General features: G+C 48.3%; 1 protein-coding gene across 1 annotated transcript; it reads right to left on the reverse strand.

The window, feature by feature from the left end:
• Positions 1 to 8,182: 8,182 nt before the first annotated feature.
• On the reverse strand, positions 8,183 to 15,427 carry LOC147978800 (uncharacterized). The gene is made up of 2 exons (XM_087546548.1): positions 15,130 to 15,427; positions 8,183 to 13,979 (listed from the first exon to the last, which is right to left on the reverse strand). The coding sequence occupies exon 2, from the start codon at positions 10,334 to 10,336 to the stop codon at positions 8,183 to 8,185; it is 2,154 nt and encodes a 717-aa protein (XP_087402674.1). The 5' UTR covers positions 10,337 to 13,979; positions 15,130 to 15,427.
• Positions 15,428 to 18,018: the final 2,591 nt, after the last annotated feature.

Genomic DNA, 18,018 nt, shown 5'->3' on the forward strand with positions numbered 1-18,018 from the left:
CATTGTCTGGGCATTACAGTTTGCAACATTGCCTCGAATACATAGCCCTCTACGAACTGCAGTACCAACCTTTCCACGCGAACCAACCTGTAGTTGAATGGTTAGAGGGACAGTGGTATCGCCAGCCCATCAGGGTTCAAGTCTTGATGCTCGCATTAATCCTGGATTTATTTCAGGATTTCCGGCGACGCGCTTTCAGTGGGAGGAGACGTTCCCGTCGACGATGAGGCGCCTACGGTGACTTCGTAAATCTCAAGATGACATGCCGGCTCAGTCTCTCGAAGGTGCTCATAGAGGTAGGGTGTGCGTGTGTGCGTTCATAGGGATGAGTGTGTGCGCGTATGTATGAGCGCTTGCGTCTGTACTGATGTTCAAAAAAAAAGTACCAACCTTTCCACCATTGACTAACTTCCTTCGTTCCCACCAAAGGAACCAACAGGTCACCATAACAATTTCCGTGCTGCGTATAATCTGGTTGTTATCTTCATTCAGAAATTGCGCAAACATAAGATCTTCATAACGGATGGGAATGGAGTTACGCGAAGCTCCCTCCCTTGCGCCGCTGGCCACTCCGGCCATGGCGGACACCTTCCCGGCGCTTCCCACTCCGGGCTCGCCGGCCACTCTTCTGATAGCGGTCTCGCCCCTTTCCTCGTCTGCCTGCCCGCTCCCCCTCCCTCCGCTACCTCCTCTGCGCCCTGGGGTCACGCCGCGGATCTACTCCTACCGGGACGCGCTGGTTGCCGCGCGCGAGGTGGATCCCCCGGTCAAGGATTCTTGCTCTGGACCTCCTGCTCCCCGGCGCATGCGCATCCGCTCTGAGGTCTCTGCCCCCTCGAGTTATGGCCGCGACAGGGTGCGCATTGATGATGGTGGGTGGAAAGAAGAAGAAGAGTTATGTCGGGGCGAGGCCTGGGCATCCTGTCGGCGACCTCCGCTTCAAGCAGCTCCTTCTTAAGCTGGCTTGGGGCAAATGTTTCCGGTGCCTCTCCCCCGACCACCGTGTAGCCAGTTGCCGCAACCCGGCTGTGTGTTTGCTCTGCGGTGAGATAGGCCACAAAGCGAGAAGGTGCTCCCTACCGTGCTCCCCATCTCCTGCTGCGCCGCCTCCACCACCCAAGCCACCGCTCCCCAAGCCTCGCCCAGCGGTGGTCGCTGCTCCCCCTCGATGGGACGTGGCTCGCTCTGTGCCTTCCTTCACTTCGATGGCTGCTCCTGGTGGCGTGCGCCGCGAGTCGGTCGTGGCGGTAGCACCTCGCTCCGCCGCGGTGGCGGCTGACGAGCAGGTGCTGCTCCGGCAGGCTGTCGTCGCGGTTATCGTCGGCTCCTATCCCTAGCTGATGCTAGTGGACGTCAAGCGTGCCCTCGCGATCCGCTTCCAGGCCGCGGAGGACGGCATCTCTGTGGCCTGGAAGGACGAGCGACGATGCTCTTCCGGTTTGTCGACCCTACGGTGCGCGCTCGTATCCTCGCGGTGCAAGGGCCCCTGGTGCTTGGGCCGGTCTCCTTCAACATCCTGCCTTGGACCAGATTCCGCTCGGCGACGGTCGCGCGGCTGCGCTACCGGGTTCGTGTCTGTTTGGAGGGAGTTTTGGAGAGTGACTGGCGCTGGCAGTCGGTCTCGTCTTTGTTCGCCGGCGAGGTCCTCTTCGACGAGATCGATCATGCCTGCCAGAGTGAAGAAGAGACGGCATGCTTCAAGCTCTGGGTGTGGATGCAAGATGTCAGCCGGCTCACGACTAAGGGCTCGCTGCTTCTGGAGGAGCCAAGAGGCCCGCCTTCGCCGGACAGGCACTTCTCGGAGCTTGGCATCTTTGCTGAGGCTCTGTCCCGCTCTGGCCCGGTGAAGCTGCTGGCGCATCCAGTCCTCATCCACCTGGACTGGGTGCACGACTTCTCCCCTTCGCTGGCAAGCAGTCCTGATAGCAACTCCAGCTCTTGCAGCGGGATGAGCGGCATCCCCTCTGACAGCTTCTCCCCCGAGATCATCAAGTGGCGGTACATCCGGAACCTGGACTTTGAAGACGGCACCTTCCCGCTGGCGAGGCCTCGTGGACCAGTGCACTCTCGTCTGCACTTCCCGGGCGGCGGCGGGGACAGCGGTGGAAGCAGTGGGCACGGTGGGTGTAGGATCGAAAGTATGTCTAGAGGGGGGGTGATTAGACGACTTGATCAAATAAAAACTTAACCTTTTCCCAATTTTAGTTCTTGGCAGATTTTAGCTATTTTAGGACAAGTCAAGCAATCATCACACAATTCAGGCAAGCATGCAAAGAGTTTATGGGCAGCGGAAAGTAAAGCATGCAACTTGCGAGAATGTAAAGGGAAGGGTTTGGAGAATTCAAACGCTATTGAAGACACGGATGTTTTTCCCGTGGTTCGGATAGGTGGTGCTATCCTACATCCACGTTGATGGAGACTTCAACCCACGAAGGGTAACGGTTGCGTGAGTCCACACAGGGCTCCACCCAAGGGCAACGGTTGCGCGAGTCCACAAAGGGCTCCACCCACGAAGGGTCCACGAAGAAGCAACCACCCACAAAGGGTCCACGAAGAAGCAACCTTGTCTATCCCACCATGGCCATCGCCCACGAAGGACTTGCCTCACTAGCGATAGATCTTCACGAAGTAGGCGATCTCCTTGCCCTCACAAACTCCTTGGTTCAACTCCACAATCTTGTCGGAGGCTCCCAAGTGACACCTAGCCAATCTAGGAGACACCACTCTCCAAGAAGTAACAAATGGTGTGTAGGTAATGAACTCCTTGCTCTTGTGCTTCAAATGATAGTCTCCCCAACACTCAACTCTCTCTCATAGGATTTGGATTTGGTGGAAATAAGATTTGAGTGGAAAGCAACTTGGGAAGGCTAGAGATCAAGGTTCATATGGTAGGAATGGAATGTCTTGGTCTCAACACATGAGTAGGTGGTTCTCTTTCAGAACATATGAGTTGGAATGATGTGTGTGTTCTGATGGCTCTCTCATTGAATGAGAAAGAGGTGGAGGGGTATATATAGCCTCCACAAAAAATCCAACCGTTACACACAATTTACCAATCTCGGTGGGACCGAATCAGACAACTCAGTCTGACCGAAATAGTAAACCTAGTGACCGTTAGGAATTTCGGTGGGACTGACATGCAACTCGGTAGGACCGATTCGGTTAGGGTTTGGGCAAAACGTAATCTCGGTGAGACCGATTACACAAACTCGGTGGGACCGAATTTGGTAATTAGCTAACCAGAGAGTTGGTCAGGCAAACTCGGTGGGACCGATTCGCTCTTTCGGTGAGACCGAGTGGAACTCGGTGAGACCGAAAAGTTACAAAGGGGAAACACTGAGTTTACATTGCAATCTCGGTGGGACCGATGAAAGGGAAACAGAGAGTTTGCAACCCCATCTCGGTGGGACCGAGATCCTTATCGGTAGAACTGAATTGCTAGGGTTTGGCAGTGGCTAATGACAAGTGAAACTCGGTGGCGTCGGATAGGAAGAATCGGTAGGACCGAGTTTGGCTTAGAGTTTAGGTCATATGTGGATATGGGAAAGTAGTTGAGGATTTTTGGAGCATATCACTAAGCACATGAAGCAAGAGGCTCATTAAGCAACACCTCATCCCTCCTTAATAGTATTGGCTTTTCCTATGGACTCAATGTGATCTTGGATCACTAAAATATAAAATGAAGAGTCTTGAGCTTTTGAGCTTGAGCCAATCCATTGTCCTTAGCATTTTGAGGGTTCCACTTTCACATCCATGCCATGCCAATCATTGAGCTTTCCTGAAATAATTATCTTGGACTAGTATTAGCTCAATGAGCTATATGTTGTTATGAATTACCAAAACCACCTAGGGATAGTTGCACTTTCAATCTCCCCCTTTTTGGTAATTGATGACAACATATAGATCAAAGCTTCGACAAAAGATAATAAGCATGAAATATATCGTCGCTTTGAGAAGTATGTGATAAGTAAGAGCTCCCCTTAAATTTGTGCATATTTAAAATTTGCTTTGGACTGCAAATGTACAAAGAGTTAGAGTCATGGTTACTCTTCCATGTCACATACATCTTGGTGGAGCGCTCAAAATGATAAGAATGAAATACATGCACTCATCACCAGGAATAATAAAAGATCACACAAGACAGATAGGATAATAGCATTAAGCAAGAATTAAGCAAACATTAAGTGTAGCTTATGATCAAACACATGATCATCAATGTCTCACAAGCATAATATCTCAAGCACTCAAAAGCAAACAAGTTCGAGAAACCACCAAATAAAGCAAGAGAGAAAAGCACACTCTCTCTCGAAGCCTATGATCTATACATCTTCTCCCCCTTTGGCAACAAGTTACCAAAAAGTTCCTAGAAAAATGCATAGCACTAGATCGACGCTCAGGCTTGATCTTCAGGTGGTGGTGGAGTCCGGAGCACTCCAAGGACAAAGCCTTCGGTAGACGTGGTCGGAGTCGAGGCTGAAGTGGATGCTGGAGCTGGTGGAACGGAGGCTGTGGCTGGTGCAGACGTTGTAGCTCTGGTGTCAGCAATTGGCAGTGCAGACGACCTCGGACCTCGTGGCACCCTCGCAAAAGCATGAGTCGTGGTCCTGCCTCTCCTCTCATTCATGTCGTCCTGGAGCTGCTCCACGGCAGTCTGTATCTCTGTCACCTTGATGTCCAAGTCATAGAATCTTTGTTCCATGATCCTCTCTAAGCTCGCCTGGTTCTGAGTCAGGGTGGCTATACTCTGCTCAATCCGCAGGGTGGACGTAATCAAGTAACTGAGCTGCTCTTGTTTGGTTTTCAGGAAGTAATCAGATGCCTCCGCTTGAGTAGGCATCCTGGTAGCTTTCTCCTTCTTTGCCTTCTCCTTCTTTGCAAATGCTTGAGCAGATGATGGTTCATTCTCAGTCATAACAACTTCATTGTCCTCGAAATCTGTACGGATGGGCAGGCGTTCCTTATCCAACAAATATACGCCCGTGCCCATCTTGGAGTTGATAAGCTCCTGAATCTGAGGGGCATATCCACAGCTCCTCTTCTGATCTGCCGCAGTCCTTTTGATCGTTTCCACTATGAGGCTCATAACTTTGAATTTTTGAGGCACATCAAAAACATGAAGCAAATTGATCGCGTGACCTCTGATCATCTTGTGATCTCCAGACTTGGGCAGAAGGGTGTGCCTAAGGATCCAGTTGATCGTAGGCAATCCTGAGAGCAGATAATGCACTGAGCCAAACTTGAACGTGTCAAGTGCTTCATTCGGAATCTCCTTGTACATGTTGGACATGGAGTTGTGGTCCATCTTTTTCTTGGCATAAATGTCCAAGTCATCTGCTTGCTCCTCTGGGGCATTGATCAGCTTCGCTCATTCTTCAACAGTAGAGTTGTACCTTGTACCTTCTGACATCCATGTGATCCTGCCATCCGGATAAAAGTGTGCTGTGGAGTAGAATTGCATGATCAGTTCCTCGTTCCACTTTGTGAGCTTCTGCCCAACAAAGTCCTCTACTCCACACGCCTTGAAGTTGTCCTGAACTCCTGGGTAGTACTCTTCATTGTCCTTGATATAGGTCCAGTCGACCCATCTCATGTCACATACGATTGGCTTCTTGTCAAGTAGCACTGTCTCATAGAAATCTTGCTGCTCCTTGGTATGAAATCTGTAGTCCACTGTAGTCCTTCTCCTAGAAGCATATGGGTCTGCTTCTCTCCACTTCCTGAGCCCTGAGTCTCTCCTGAGCTTCATATCCTCAGCCACAGGATGAGCATCGTTGTGGTCTGGGATCTTGGGCTTGAGCTTCCAAAGGACATTCTCTTCCTCATCCTCAGCAACAGTCTCAGACACTGGGGCCTTGTTCTTCTCAGCTGCAGGAATGCTCCGTGTGTTCCTCTTTGGTGCACTCTTAGGCTTAGATGCAGCCTTTGGTGCTTCCTTGGGCTTGGATGCAGCTCCCCCTGACCTTATGGCATCTCCCATAAGTTTGGCTGCCTTGGGCGTTGGTGCAGCTGCCTCTTCTTCCTCCTCCTCTTCTACCATGATGGAGGCTTTCCCAAGCACTCTGGCTACAGTCTTCTTCACTCTTTCCTTCCTCTTCTTGCCCTCAGCTGCAACGGGCTCAATGGGAGAAGGCTTCTCAGTTGAGGCTCTAGCCTTTGACATGGGTTGCCTGCCTGCTGGCCTCTTGATTTTCAGGCCTGGCTTTGAGCCTTGAGCTGGCTCAACTCTCTTGGAAGTGGCCTCTTCCTCTGCCACATAGTCCTCATCTTCTGAATCTGAGGTTTTCTTCTTCCTTTGTCTCGTGGCAGCCTTTGGCAAATTGCTAGGAGTGCTCCTGCTGCCTTCATCGGATGAACTAGAGGGACTAGTGCCCTCACTCATCACCACTTGCTGCTCTGACAGATTCTGGCTATCACTCTGGTCTGACATGCTGCAAACTGACTACTGACCCTGTGAATAGATTATAGAAGAGATAGAGTGGATGAGCATCACAAAATGCAGAGATTTTTTGCAAAAAGAATGATCCAAAAACTTAGTTTTAGTTTCCCACTGAAATCATCTCGGATCCACCGATTTTCAAACTCGGTGATACCGAAGCAGTTTTGGAACCTAAACTAGTGAACTCGGTAGGACCGAGTCACAGTTCGGTGGCACCGAGACTGCTAGGGTTTCACTGGGTTCAAAAATCAGTCACACCGATAAGTAATTCTCGGTCAGACCGAGTCTCACTTGTGCAATGGCATAAGCCAAATTTGTGGGACCGAGTTTTTCAACTCGGTGGGTCCGAGATGGTTTCGGCGGAAACCTAAACCTAGAATTTTCGAATCAAACCTAATCTATGAGCGTTTTGACTGGATAGAAGTTTATCAAACGTGGCCAGAAACAATATGATCACAATGTGCTAGGAATCAGATTGAGGAATAGCACAAAGATCAAGTCCATACCCTAGTTCGGCGTGGACTTGCTACGGCGGCAACGGCTGGGCAGAAATCCCGTTGACGGCGACGGAGACCAGCGACTGGAGGCTGCTGGCGGCGAGAAGACGATCCGGAGACCTCAAGGGCAGAGCAGGCTATCGCGCGGGCGAAGGGGTTCGGAGGAATTTCCAAATTTTGCCCGTGACTATATATAGCCCGACCCTGTCGGTGTGACCGAGTTGAATAACTCGGTGGCACCGAGATTCATAACTGCGTGCAGTTACTGAAACTCGGTGAGACCGAAAGGTTCAAATCGGTTGCACCGAGATTGAAAACTTAGATCAACTTAATGATCTCGGTAGGACCGAAAGTGGAGTATCGGTCAGACCGAGAATCATAAAGAGGTTTTGGAAGTTTAAGTCTATGACGAATCGGGGACTCCGAGCGCTCCTCACACAGAGTGGTTCGAATCTGACTTGATCAAATTTTGTGATGCAGCATGAATAGAGTTTGAGACGAGAAAAGCATAGATAGCTAGAGGAGGTTCTTAGGCATTCTTGTCCATCCACTTGGCAAAAGAAGATAAAGCCGAACAATTAAAGCAACAAGTGGATGTCCTTGAATGAGTAAAATATGCAATCAGCATGCTCACACAATAAGATAGCAAATGAAATATGTGGCAAAGCATGCACAACCAATTCTAGCATCTATCAAGCAATTTGCGATGACTAGGTCATCTATATATGAGTATATTGACTTAGGAGTCAAGTGAGAACACTTGATCGTAGGTCATACTCATCGTTTAAGCTCAAGTGGGGTTACCACTTTTACATAAAGCATTGTTTTGTTCACATCTTTAGAGTTGCTTTAGCTCAGTCTTAGAGTAAAGCTCCCCCTAGATGTGATATCCCCCCTAAGAGGGATGAACTAACCTTGGGTTTTGTCGATGATGACTTCATGTAGACATTGAAGATGTGGATGCTCAATGTTGATGTAGATCTATTGGAGCTATCCATTTGAGTGAATTGCACTTTCAATACCTACATGGGTTAGTCCCATAAGGAACAAACAAGGATATCCATAGACATAGAGTGATGCACACAGAAGATGATTTCCATGAAAACTTTTAGGTTACCTTGTCCCTTGTCTTACCAACAAGAGGGTTTGTGACTCCTTGAACTAGTGCAAGATGTGGAAGTTGATTGCACTTGTTCTTGCCAAAATGATAAGAGTGAAGTATGTTGGCGGAGTCACCCTCAAGAACTCTCTAGCTCTTCTTCTTTTGGATCCACATCATCTTGATGGGAATCCTTGGAGTTGTAGTCGTACTTGTTGAAGTGGAACTTGAGGTAGTCTTGGGAATCCACTTGACTAAGGTCTTAGGAGCTTCTTCAAATGCATCAATTTCCTCTTGAAGCTTGTTCTTGCCTTTTTGCTCGTAGTCTTGTGGTGGAAGATCATCTTGAGCTTGTGTCCCCTTGAAAAACTTCTCTTGTTGAGGGACAAACTTTGTCTTGGGGTATTGATCTTCTTCCCATTCAACTCCACTGGCATTGAACTTTCGTTCAAAACCAATACCTTGATTCTTCCGGTGCATTCCTTGCTTGCGCACAATTTCCTCGAATTGCTTACTCCCGGCAAGGCTTTTGTACACTCCTTTCTCTATAATTCCCTTCAATAAGCTATTTTCTTGCTCAAGTGTAACTTGGCTAAGAGAATCATTAGTGGAATCAAGAGAACTACTAGAAGCAACAATATTGGATTTAGCATGATCATTGTTACTACTAGTGGAAGAATCTTTCTTGTTAGATTTGACTTGAGGCATGTAAGTGGATAAGAGTAAACGCTTGGCAATGTAAGAAGAACTTTTCTTGCGGAGATCATCATTCATTGCCTTTAAGAACTCATGCTCTTGCTCAAGATTGAGCTTTTCAAAGCGTAGCTTCTCATGAGCTCTTAAAAGTTCTCGATGATCTTCGAAAATAGTATCATGAGCTAACTTAAGAGTTTTTAGTTCTTTAGTTAGAGCCTCAATCTTCTCCTTATCATTGTCATTCGTTTTATCTTGATTAGCATGATTAATTGGTCTTTCATCATAGTATTCATCACTAGAGTTGTCACCAAGCAAATCATCACCTAACAAGTCATCTTCATCACTATTGAAATCAACATACTCGGGGTGTGTTACCTTAGGACCTTTGGCCATGAAGCATCTTCCAATTCCTTCATTTGGTGAGTCAAATATGTCGTAGGAGTTAGTTGAAACAAGTGCTAGACCGGCAACACCTTCATCTTGAGTATCTTCGGAGTCGGAGTGATAACTTCTCTCGGAGTGGCTGTCGGAGTCGGAGCCGGATACCCATTCACCAACATGAGCTTGATGTCTTCGTCTTGTGTAGCTCCTTGATGATTTTTCCTTCCTTTCCGAATCCTTGTTTCTCCGTGAGTATCTTCGTTCATAACGATCATCTCTACTCCTTCTCTCTCTTGGTGGTGATCCTTTGCTTCTTCTTTTTGAAGAATCTTCTCTTCTCTTGTAGGGAGCCGTACACTCGTTGAAATAGTGTCCGGGTCTTCCACAATTGTAACAGTTTCTCTCTTGACTAGAAGATCTTTTGTCATTGTAGGACCTTGACTTGGAGCTTCTATCTTTGCTTCTACTCTTGTAGAACTTGTTGAAGTTCTTCACCATTAAGCTCAATTCTTCATTGAAGTCTTGTTTCTCACTTGATGATGTAGGGGCTTCACATGAGGCTTTATAGGCACCACTTGACTTGTTGTGAAGTTCCTCTTTATCCTTAAGTGACATCTCATGAGCAACAATTCTTCCAATCACTTCCGTTGGCTTGAGATCTTTGTAATTGGGCATCATTTGGATCAAGGTGCACACGGTATCATATTTTCCATCCAAGACTCTTAGGATCTTCTTGATGATGAATCTATCGGTCATCTCTTCACTTCCTAAGCCGGCAATCTCATTTGTGATGAGAGCAAGCCTAGAGTACATTTCAGCGACACCTTCACCATCCTTCATCTTGAACTTGTCAAGTTGGCTTTGAAGCACATCCAACTTGGATTCCTTGACGGAGTCGGTACCTTCGTGCATATCAATCAAAGTGTCCCAAATTTCCTTTGCATTCTCAAGGCGGCTGATTTTGTTGAATTCTTCTGGGCATAATCCGTTCAAAAGAATATCACAAGCTTGAGCATTGTATTGCAACATCTTCAACTCATTCGCGGTAGCTTCACGGTTTGGTTCTCTCCCATCAAAGAAGTCACCTTGCAAACCAACACACACAATAGCCCAAACAGCGGGGTTATGTCCAAGAATATGCATTTTCATTTTATGCTTCCAACTAGCAAAATTAGTACCATCAAAGTAAGGACCTCTACGGTGATAATTTCCCTCGCTAGACGCCATACTCTCCTGGGTTGTGAAACCAAGGCTATGACTACCAAAAGCTATGGAGATCAAGCAAATGGAGACCAAAGCTCTGATACCACTTGTAGGATCGAAAGTATGTCTAGAGGGGGGGTGATTAGATTACTTGACCAAATAAAAACTTAACCTTTTCCCAATTTTAGTTCTTGGCAGATTTTAGCTATTTTAGGACAAGTCAAGCAATCATCACACAATTCAGGCAAGCATGCAAAGAGTTTATGGGCAGCAAAAAGTAAAGCATGCAACTTGCGAGAATGTAAAGGGAAGGGTTTGGAGAATTCAAACGCTATTGAAGACACGGATGTTTTTCCCGTGATTCGGATAGGTGGTGCTATCCTACATCCACGTTGATGGAGACTTCAACCCACGAAGGGTAACGGTTGCGTGAGTCCACACAGGGCTCCATCCAAGGCAACAGTTGCGCGAGTCCATGAAGGGCTCCACCCACGAAGGGTCCACGAAGAATCAACCACCCACAAAGGGTCCACGAAGAAGCAACCTTGTCTATCCCACCATGGCCATCGCCCACGAAGGACTTGCTTCACTAGCGATAGATCTTCACGAAGTAGGCGATCTCCTTGCCCTCACAAACTCCTTGGTTCAACTCCACAATCTTGTCGGAGGCTCCCAAGTGACACCTAGCCAATCTAGGAGACACCACTCTCCAAGAAGTAACAAATGGTGTGTAGGTAATGAACTCCTTGCTCTTGTGCTTCAAATGATAGTCTCCCCAACACTCAACTCTCTCTCATAGGATTTGGATTTGGTGGAAATAAGATTTGAGTGGAAAGCAACTTGGGAAGGCTAGAGATCAAGGTTCATATGGTAGGAATGGAATGTCTTGGTCTCAACACATGAGTAGGTGGTTCTCTCTCAGAACATATGAGTTGGAATGGTGTGTGTGTTCTGATGGCTCTCTCATTGAATGAGAAAGAGGTGGAGGGGTATATATAGCCTCCACAAAAAATCCAACCGTTACACACAATTTACCAATCTCGGTGGGACCGAATCAGACAACTCGGTCTGACCGAAATAGTAAACCTAGTGACCGTTAGGAATTTCGGTGGGACTGACATGCAACTCGGTAGGACCGATTCGGTTAGGGTTTGGGCAAAACGTAATCTCGGTGAGACCGATTACACAAACTCGGTGGGACCGAATTTGGTAATTAGCTAACCAGAGAGTTGGTCAGGCAAACTCGGTGGGACCGATTCGCTCTTTCGGTGAGACCGAGTGGAACTCGGTGAGACCGAAAAGTTACAAAGGGGAAACACTGAGTTTACATTGCAATCTCGGTGGGACCGATGAAAGGGAAACAGAGAGTTTGCAACCCCATCTCGGTGGGACCGAGATCCTTATCGGTAGAACCGAATTGCTAGGGTTTGGCAGTGGCTAATGACAAGTGAAACTCGGTGGCGTCGGATAGGAAGAATCGGTAGGACCGAGTTTGGCTTAGAGTTTAGGTCATATGTGGATATGGGAAAGTAGTTGAGGATTTTTGGAGCATATCACTAAGCACATGAAGCAAGAGGCTCATTAAGCAACACCTCATCCCTCCTTAATAGTATTGGCTTTTCCTATGGACTCAATGTGATCTTGGATCACTAAAATATAAAATGAAGAGTTTTGAGCTTTTGAGCTTGAGCCAATCCATTGTCCTTAGCATTTTGAGGGTTCCACTTTCACATCCATGCCATGCCAATCATTGAGCTTTCCTGAAATAATTATCTTGGACTAGTATTAGCTCAATGAGCTATATGTTGTTATGAATTACCAAAACCACCTAGGGATAGTTGCACTTTCAGTGGGCGCGGCCAAAATGGCGCAAGTTTGCAAGGCGGAAGACGCACAAGATGGGACGCCCGGCCGGCGGTCACTGGCGGGGACAGGCGCCCCTCACCGGCGGCTGGCAATTTTTCCGGCGGACGAGCGCGAGTTGTGGACCCTTTTCTGCCTGCTGAGACGGCTGATGTGGGGCATCTCCCCGGTCAGCCTGGCCATCCTGGCACGCTGCGGCCTACCACGGACAAAGCTGAAGTGGCTGGCTTAGGAGCTGCAGCCGTTTGCTCAGGTCCTGCAAATTTCCACTTTCATGAAAACTCGGCTGCTGCGGATCTGCAACGGGTGTCAGCTGGCAAAAAGGAGGGGACAGTTGGTGGCATGTGCCCTGGTCTGATGGATATGGATGTGGATGCCTATGGCTCTGAGCGGACCCCGCCGCTGGTTCCTGATGAGGAAACGCCTCAGCTACCATGCGTCAATGCGACCCCTGGGCCTCTTCTCTTGCGCTTTGGCCTCTCATAAGTGGGGCAATGCTCGGGCACCAAGGTGGATATGGAGCATCCTGCCTTGCCAATCCATGCTGCTGACGAACCGCGCTGGTAGTCTAGGTGCACATGGAGACGCCGCCTCCTATGGGCTCAATCCTGGGGCTCGACTGGCTCCCCTCGGCTGGGCCTATCCTTGGGCCGCCTCAGCCTCCCCGCCCCTGGCCTCGGTGCAGGTGGATAATGGGCCTTCGGCTGGGTCTGCAGCCCCGTCCAGTGAGAGCGAGCTGCAAGGAAAATCCGGGCCTTCGATTCCGAATGGCGAAATCGAGGGTAGCCCATTTGCTGCCAGGCCCGGCCGGCTCGACATCCTGGGTTGCATCGGCTCGGGGGGATCGGTTCGAATAGATTAACTTCCCTGCAGGGGTGCACCACATATCCCAACACGCTCGATCCCCTTTGTCCGGACACACTTTTCTGGGTCATGCCCGGCCTCGGAAGATCAACACGTCGCAGCCCTACCTAGGCACAACAGAGAGGTCAGCACGCCGATCTAAATCCTATGGCGCATGGGTTTGGGCCCATCGCCCTTTGCACAACTGCATGTTGCGAACGCGGCCGGTGAGCAGACCTAGCCTCCCTTATACAAGAGTAGGCGTTCTAGTCCAACCCGGCGCGCGTCGCTCAGTCGCTGACGTCATGAAGGATTCGGCTGATACCACGACGTCGAGTGCCCATAATTGTCCCCGCGTAGATGGTTAGTGCATATAGACCAGTGGCCAGACTCAGATCAAATACCAAGATCTCGTTAAGTGTGTTAAGTATCCGCAAACGCCGACCAGGGCCAGGCCCACCTCTCTCCTAGGTGGTTTCAACCTGCCCTGTCGCTCCGCAACAAAGTAATAGTCGAGGGCCGTCGCGAACCCAGGCCCACCACTACCTGGGTGGAACCACCTGCCCCTTCAGCCCCCATCTCCGAACAGTATCACAGGTAATGTAACAGTGTAAAGTATATAGTATATGCCCGTGATCACCTCCTGAAGTGATCACGGCCCAGTATTATAGCATGGCAGACGGACAAGAGTGTAGGGCCACTAATGATAATCTAGCATCCTAGACTAAGCATTTAGGATTGTAGGTAAGGTATCAACAGTTGTAGCAACAATGACAGGCTATGCATCAGAATAGGATTAACGGAAAGCAGTAACATGCTACACTACTCTAATGCAAGCAGTATAGAGAAGAATAAGCGATATCTGGTGATCAAGGGGGGGGGGGCTTGCCTGATTGTTCTGGCAAGGAGGGGTCGTCAACACCGTAGTCGTACTGGGTAGCAGCGGCGTCGGTCTCGGTGTCTAGCGAGAGAAGAGGGGGAAGAAACAATAAATACAATGCAAACAAATGCATGACGATGCATGACATGACAAAGCATGATGCTAGGTGTGCCCAATCGCGGTAGTAGGTGATACCGACAAAGGGGGAGAACATCCGGGAAAGTATCCCCGGTGTTTCGCGTTTTCGGTCAGATGAACCGGAGGGGGAAAGTTGCGAGTTTGATATGTTAGGGGTGTGTGGCGGATGAACGGGCCGTGTATCCGGATTCGTATCGTCGTTCTAAGCAACTTTCATGTAGAAAGTATTTTCATCTGAGCTACGGTTTATTTTATATGATTTTTAAAAGATTTAAATCATTTTAGGATTAATTTAAATATTTTAATTCAACATTATCCAGAACAGTGATTGTTGAGGTCAGCATGACATCAGCAGAGGGTTGACTGGGTCAAACTGACGTGTGGGTCCCGTCTGTCATAGACACATCACCCTAACTAACAGATTAGATAGGTTAATTATGTATTTTAGGTTAATCACGCTTAATTAGTTTAACTAAATAGGATTAATTAAGTTAATTATTTAGTTAATTAATTAATATTTTTATTTCTTTATTTTAATTTTTTTAATTCTCTTAAAAAAACCTTTCTGGACGTGGGTCCCCCGTGTCATAGGCCCCATGGGAGCCTTAACGGGCGTGCGGGTTATGGGCGCTGGCGTCCAGCCCGATTGGGCATCCACCCAGATCGATGGGGAGGCGCTGGCCATGGGCACGGCGAGGCCGGCCGCCTGAGGCGACAGTTGCGAGGCCACGGGAAGGCAGGCTCGCCCGGGAGGTAGGGGATGGGGCGACGCACGGGAGCAGGGGAACGGCGACGCAGCAGTTGGCGGCTGCGGTACTCAACGCGGAGCGGTGGTGGGCGGAGCCGAGCGGCAAGGGCGGTGGTAGGCGCGGGCGAAGCGGTGGCGACCAAAGGCGGCCGTGACCGAAACAACCGCAGTTCGCAATAGGGAACGGGGGGAAAGAGGCGCGGCCGGGCACTAGGCCAGGACGTGCGAGGGGCGCACAACGCACGCAACCGTGCGCGGCGACCGCGGTGCGAGGGCGCGTCCGGGCGCGGATGGTGCCGTGACGTGCGTGGGAGGAAGGAGGAGAGGCCGGGAGGAAGGCCTCACCGCGGGTTTGTAGGGAAACGTCAGCGGGGGTCGAGGAGGAAGACGAGGACGACGTGCGTTGATGGAGACGACGGTGGGGCAGCTCCGGTGAGGTGGCGATCCGGCGAGCGGCAGGGGTGACGGGCGGCGTGATCAATCCTGCGAGGGAGAGACGCGGGAGGTCCGGCGACGGCAGCGGGCACCGGGGCGCCTGCGAGGTCCGGCGGTGGGGGGGTGCGGCATTGGCGTCGGTGGGGTTCGAGGGCACGGTTGCCTCGGGCGAGGGCCGATGGGGATCGATCCCGATCCAGAACTGGATCGGGGTAGTGGGAGCGAGTGGGGAGGAGGTTAGGGTTTCGGGGGAGTTAGTAGGAGCGGGAAGTGGGCCGGCCTAGTGGGCGGCCGGTTGGGCCGTGGCCCGGTTGGGCCGGGAGGTGTTTGCCTTTTGATTTCTTTTCTTTTTTATTTGTTTTATCTTTTCTGTTTTATTTTAGTTTCCAATTTATTTTAGTTTTGTAAAACATATCATTAGTACCTAAATTAGTTTTACTAATTACACCACTACCACAAAATTTTAAACCCAAATAAAATAATTTAATATTTTCTATTTAATAAAAGGCATTTATTTAATTGTTTTAGCTGTTGTTTTATTTATTTTTGTTCATTTAAATAATTTATAAAAAATGTGGTTCCACCACCACAATCATCTATGATTTATTTGCTATATTTCGAACACTTCAGTTTTAATATTTGAAAACTTTTATTGTTTGACTTTATTTTGAATTTGAATTCGAACCAGTTTCAAACTAACGCCAGATTAGCAACAGTAATTGAGGTGACGTGGCATCATTAGCAGAGGTTACTGTAGCTTGATTATCCGGGCGTCACAATTCTCCTTCACTACAAGAAATCTCGTCCCGAGATTTAAGAGGGGAGTAAGGGGGAAAGTTCTGGTTACGAAATTCGAACGATTCTTCTCGGTCTTGGTTGCTCTTCCCGAAGTAGTTGATCCCTTTTGGTGATTTCTTCATTTCTCTGCTCCAGGTCATCATGATGAAGTGGCCATCCTTCCTTCAGAGTCTTCATCATACTAACAAAAGATTAAGGGGGTATACCGAAAGAATGGACCTCTGTAGGGTAGACTATCTGGTAGACAACAACGAGGAAGGTAGCGGAAAGTAACTCTCAAATTGAAATCTAAGACAATATCGAGAGCAAAGTAAGAAGGTGCAAAATAGAAGTTTCAAGAGCATAGGCAATCGTTCGTTGCCTGAACAAAGTGTGAAAGGGGTCCAGAGCAACGAGAATAAGTATTGCGTCTGATACCGGAATGGATCACCAGGAAGTTGGTTCACGAATTACATACGAAGCCAAACGCAAGAAATAACTTCAGCAACAGGGGTGTACAGGAGAGTCAGTTTTCGGTCCTGTGGAACTGTGGGTTATGGGCCCACCATGTGGGTTAAAAGTAGGAAGGGCGGCGACATCTTGCCCGATCATGTAAGCAAGGCATGTCAGAGGATAGTCTGTCGGTTATGTCAGCAACAACATCGGTACCAAGGGCGAGGGACGAAGAGAACCATTTTCCTTGCTCGTTGAACGAGGCGGACCAATAGGCAAAGTTCTCGTCCATCGGTGGTTACCGGAATTTCATCAACAATAGTAACAGGTTCTTACTAACAGAGTTGTACACCGAGGTGCTTACAAAAGCAGGAGAATATTACTGCTTAGATCATATAGATCACAAGAAAGATTAAACCAAACAATGGAAAGGAAAACATATGTATCAGATTAAACAGAACAATGGAAAGGAAAATGTGTTTAAACACATACGGTATATCCTTCCCAAGGACAAGCAAAGCATGATTTCCTTGACAGGATATAATGTAGAAAACCCTTTTGGTAAGGGGGGGGGGGGTTTCATGACATTACCCATACAGTGGTGTTTGGGTAATTGAGTAGGAAACATTTAGCATTGGGCTTCAAATGTTCTCTTTGAAAATCGGAGTACCACAGACATGCTTTGAGATAGCATTGACATGGTCTTCAATCAAAGGTCAGACTCTGGATACACGAAGGGATTCATCATTTAGCCAAGGAGAGGATGAGGAGGTAGTTGATGGACTCAGCAATAATTCAACGAGGTATCCAAAAAGATGGATTTCCACGGTTATGTGAAGAAGGAGATAACATTTGTCAGATCAAATGATATAATGATGTATGCTCGAGGAAAACATACACAGTTAAATATCGGTTGCAAGGTGCACCCGAAATATGCGCTGGGTCGCACGATCAATGTTAGAATGGTGACTAAATGAACAAAATAAGTAGAATGAAACTATCGACCATTCACTTCCAAGCAATAGAGTTGCTAGAAGTTTTGGATTTACACCTGAAAGTTCGATAGCCAGTATTCCGATTAGTAACCACACGGGGACCAAGAAATGAACGGAGATGGCGTGAAGTAATACTATAACAAGAATTCTTAAGAGGTGGAGCATTTCTCACAACGTCCTTCATATGAAAGATGATAATAATTTAAGGTGGAACATAACATAGGCCGGATAGCAAGGAGCTCCATAACAAGATCAAGTTTGTGTCGGAGGGAAGGCAATGATGTCGACGATGATAATACAAGTCATCGAGGGGTAAGGATGGTATTTATCATCAAGAATTCAATTGATATCCTGGAAGACCTCAGAATGTTGATGATGATCACGACACATTTGTCGAGAGGTTTCAAGAAGATGTAACCGATCGGCGATGACATCAAGTCAACGGAATGATGAAGCGAAGAGTTATTGAAACCATAGGTACGACACGAACTCGAAATCAAGCTTGTCGTTCAAGGACAATTGATATGACGAGGCAGATCGACGTAAGATTAGCTCACCGTCGAAATTTTTGCTC

The sequence above is a fragment of the Triticum urartu genome, chromosome 3A, assembly GCF_056163025.1.
Source record: "Triticum urartu cultivar PI428250 chromosome 3A, HENAU_Tu73, whole genome shotgun sequence".
NCBI classification, from domain to species: Eukaryota; Viridiplantae; Streptophyta; class Magnoliopsida; order Poales; family Poaceae; genus Triticum; species Triticum urartu.